Source organism: Penaeus monodon, chromosome 31, assembly GCF_015228065.2.
Source record: "Penaeus monodon isolate SGIC_2016 chromosome 31, NSTDA_Pmon_1, whole genome shotgun sequence".
Lineage (NCBI taxonomy): Eukaryota > Metazoa > Arthropoda > Malacostraca > Decapoda > Penaeidae > Penaeus > Penaeus monodon.
In genome coordinates this window covers 28,723,370-28,723,606 of record NC_051416.1, presented here as the reverse complement: position 1 = coordinate 28,723,606, position 237 = coordinate 28,723,370, and the positions used below count along the sequence as shown (strand labels likewise).

The window sequence follows — 237 nt, the reverse complement described above, 5'->3', positions numbered from 1 at the left end:
TGTCCACCTACCGTCGACGTCGTTCTCGGTGAGCAGAGCCTCAAGTTCCTCGTTGATGTAGCTTGCCCCGAGAGTATTGAGGATCGTGCGAATCTTCTCCTTCTCGATCTTGCCGGTCTTCCCGCTGTCGAACATCGCGAAGGCCTTGCGGAGCACTTGAGGGGGGGGGGGAGGGGAGAAAGTCGGTTAGAAAGGGGGGGGGTTCAAGACTTGAAGTTCGTGGCATTGTTGTATCTG

General features: G+C 56.5%; 1 protein-coding gene across 1 annotated transcript in view; it reads right to left on the bottom strand.

Moving 5' to 3' along the window:
* LOC119593155 (troponin C-like) overlaps window positions 1-237 on the bottom strand; it is a 15,025-nt gene that overhangs the window by 8,494 nt on the left and 6,294 nt on the right. Inside the window, exon 3 of the mRNA XM_037942121.1 lies at window positions 12-155. Coding sequence (XP_037798049.1) covers window positions 12-155 — 144 coding nt within the window. The remainder of the gene's footprint in view (window positions 1-11; window positions 156-237) is intronic.